The sequence below is a fragment of the Eimeria mitis genome, genomic scaffold (assembly GCF_000499745.2).
Source record: "Eimeria mitis Houghton genomic scaffold, Emh_scaff422, whole genome shotgun sequence".
Lineage (NCBI taxonomy): Eukaryota > Apicomplexa > Conoidasida > Eucoccidiorida > Eimeriidae > Eimeria > Eimeria mitis.
The window spans coordinates 9,528-10,673 of NW_013572545.1; the positions used below are offsets into that span (position 1 = coordinate 9,528).

Sequence of the window (1,146 nt, forward strand, 5' to 3'; positions counted from 1 at the left end):
CTTACAGTATGTGTTGTGTTTGCTGTTGCGTTTGCTGCTACTGCTGCTGCTGCTGTTGCTGCTGCTGCTGCTGCTGCTGCTGCTGCTGCAGGCAACGGCAGCAGCAGTGTGTGCTGTATAGACAGCTGGAGGCCCTGCAGTCATTGGGGGCCCTTTGTTCTTCGCTGCCGCTGCTGCTGCTGCTGCGGGACTGGCGCACTGCTCTGCTGCTGCTGCACAGCGCGGAGGAGCTGCTGACGCCAGAGCTGCTGCTGCTGCCAGCAGCAAAACAGTTTCAGACTCAGGCACAAGGTATTCATGCTGCTGCTGCTGCTGCTGCTGCTGCTGCTGCTGCAGCTGGTCATGCTGCTCCTGCTGCTGCTGCTGCTGCTGCTTTGGGTTGGTTATGCTTTTTCTGGATTGATGCGGTGGCAGCAGCATTTGCTGCTGCTGCTGCTTGGTGTTTGCTGCTGCTACTGCTGCTGCTGCTGCTGCTGCTTGCTGGCTGAGGATCTCTCTGTTGCTGCTGCAGCAGCATTCGATTAGTGCTGCTGCTGTTGTCTTGGATTCTGCTGCTGCTGCTGCTGCTGCTGCTGCTGGAGCAACTGCAGCCGCTGCACTGCCCGTTTTGCTGCTGCTGCCTACATGCGTCTCTCAGTTATGCTTCTGCTGCATCTTTGTTGCTGCTGCTCCTGCTATTGCTGCTGCTGCTGCTGCTGCTGCTGCTGCTGCTGCTGCTGCTGCGTTTGTTGCAGAGGACCGCCAGCGGCTGAAGACAGCCACGCAGTCGGCGTTTGTCTCTGAGTCGTTGCGCTACTTCTTTGCTGCGCAGCAGGAGGAGACACCTGCTGCTGCTGCTGCTGCTGCTGCTGCTGCTGCTGCTGCTGAGGATCTGTTGTCTCGCACTCTGATGGCGACAGGGCCGTGCTGCTGTCTTCCCCCTGAAGCAGCAGCAGCAGCAGCAGCAGCAGCAACAGCAGCAGCAGCAGCAGCAGCAGACTGGCAGTGGATACGCTGCACGCTGCTGCCGGGGCTCTTAGAGAACCGCGCCCTATACAGCCCCTCTTTGGGTTTGCTGCTGCTGCTGCTGCCGTCAGCAGCAGCAGCAGCAGCAGCAGAAGCAGCAGCAGCTTTTGCATCTTCGGAAGGGCCGGCAGGTCATGCGTC

General features: G+C 59.8%; 2 protein-coding genes across 2 annotated transcripts in view; one reads left to right on the plus strand and one right to left on the minus strand.

The window, feature by feature from the left end:
* Positions 1-420, minus strand: part of EMH_0011600 (uncharacterized protein) — a gene marked incomplete at both ends in the record, with an annotated part of 795 nt that extends 375 nt beyond the window's left edge. Inside the window, one exon of the mRNA XM_013499330.1 lies at positions 1-420. Coding sequence (XP_013354784.1) covers positions 1-420 — 420 coding nt within the window.
* Positions 421-1,139: 719 nt separating this feature from the next.
* EMH_0011610 (uncharacterized protein) overlaps positions 1,140-1,146 on the plus strand; it is a gene marked incomplete at both ends in the record, with an annotated part of 12,233 nt that continues 12,226 nt past the window's right edge. Inside the window, one exon of the mRNA XM_013499331.1 lies at positions 1,140-1,144. Within this exon, the coding sequence (XP_013354785.1) occupies positions 1,140-1,144 (5 nt within the window). The remainder of the gene's footprint in view (positions 1,145-1,146) is intronic.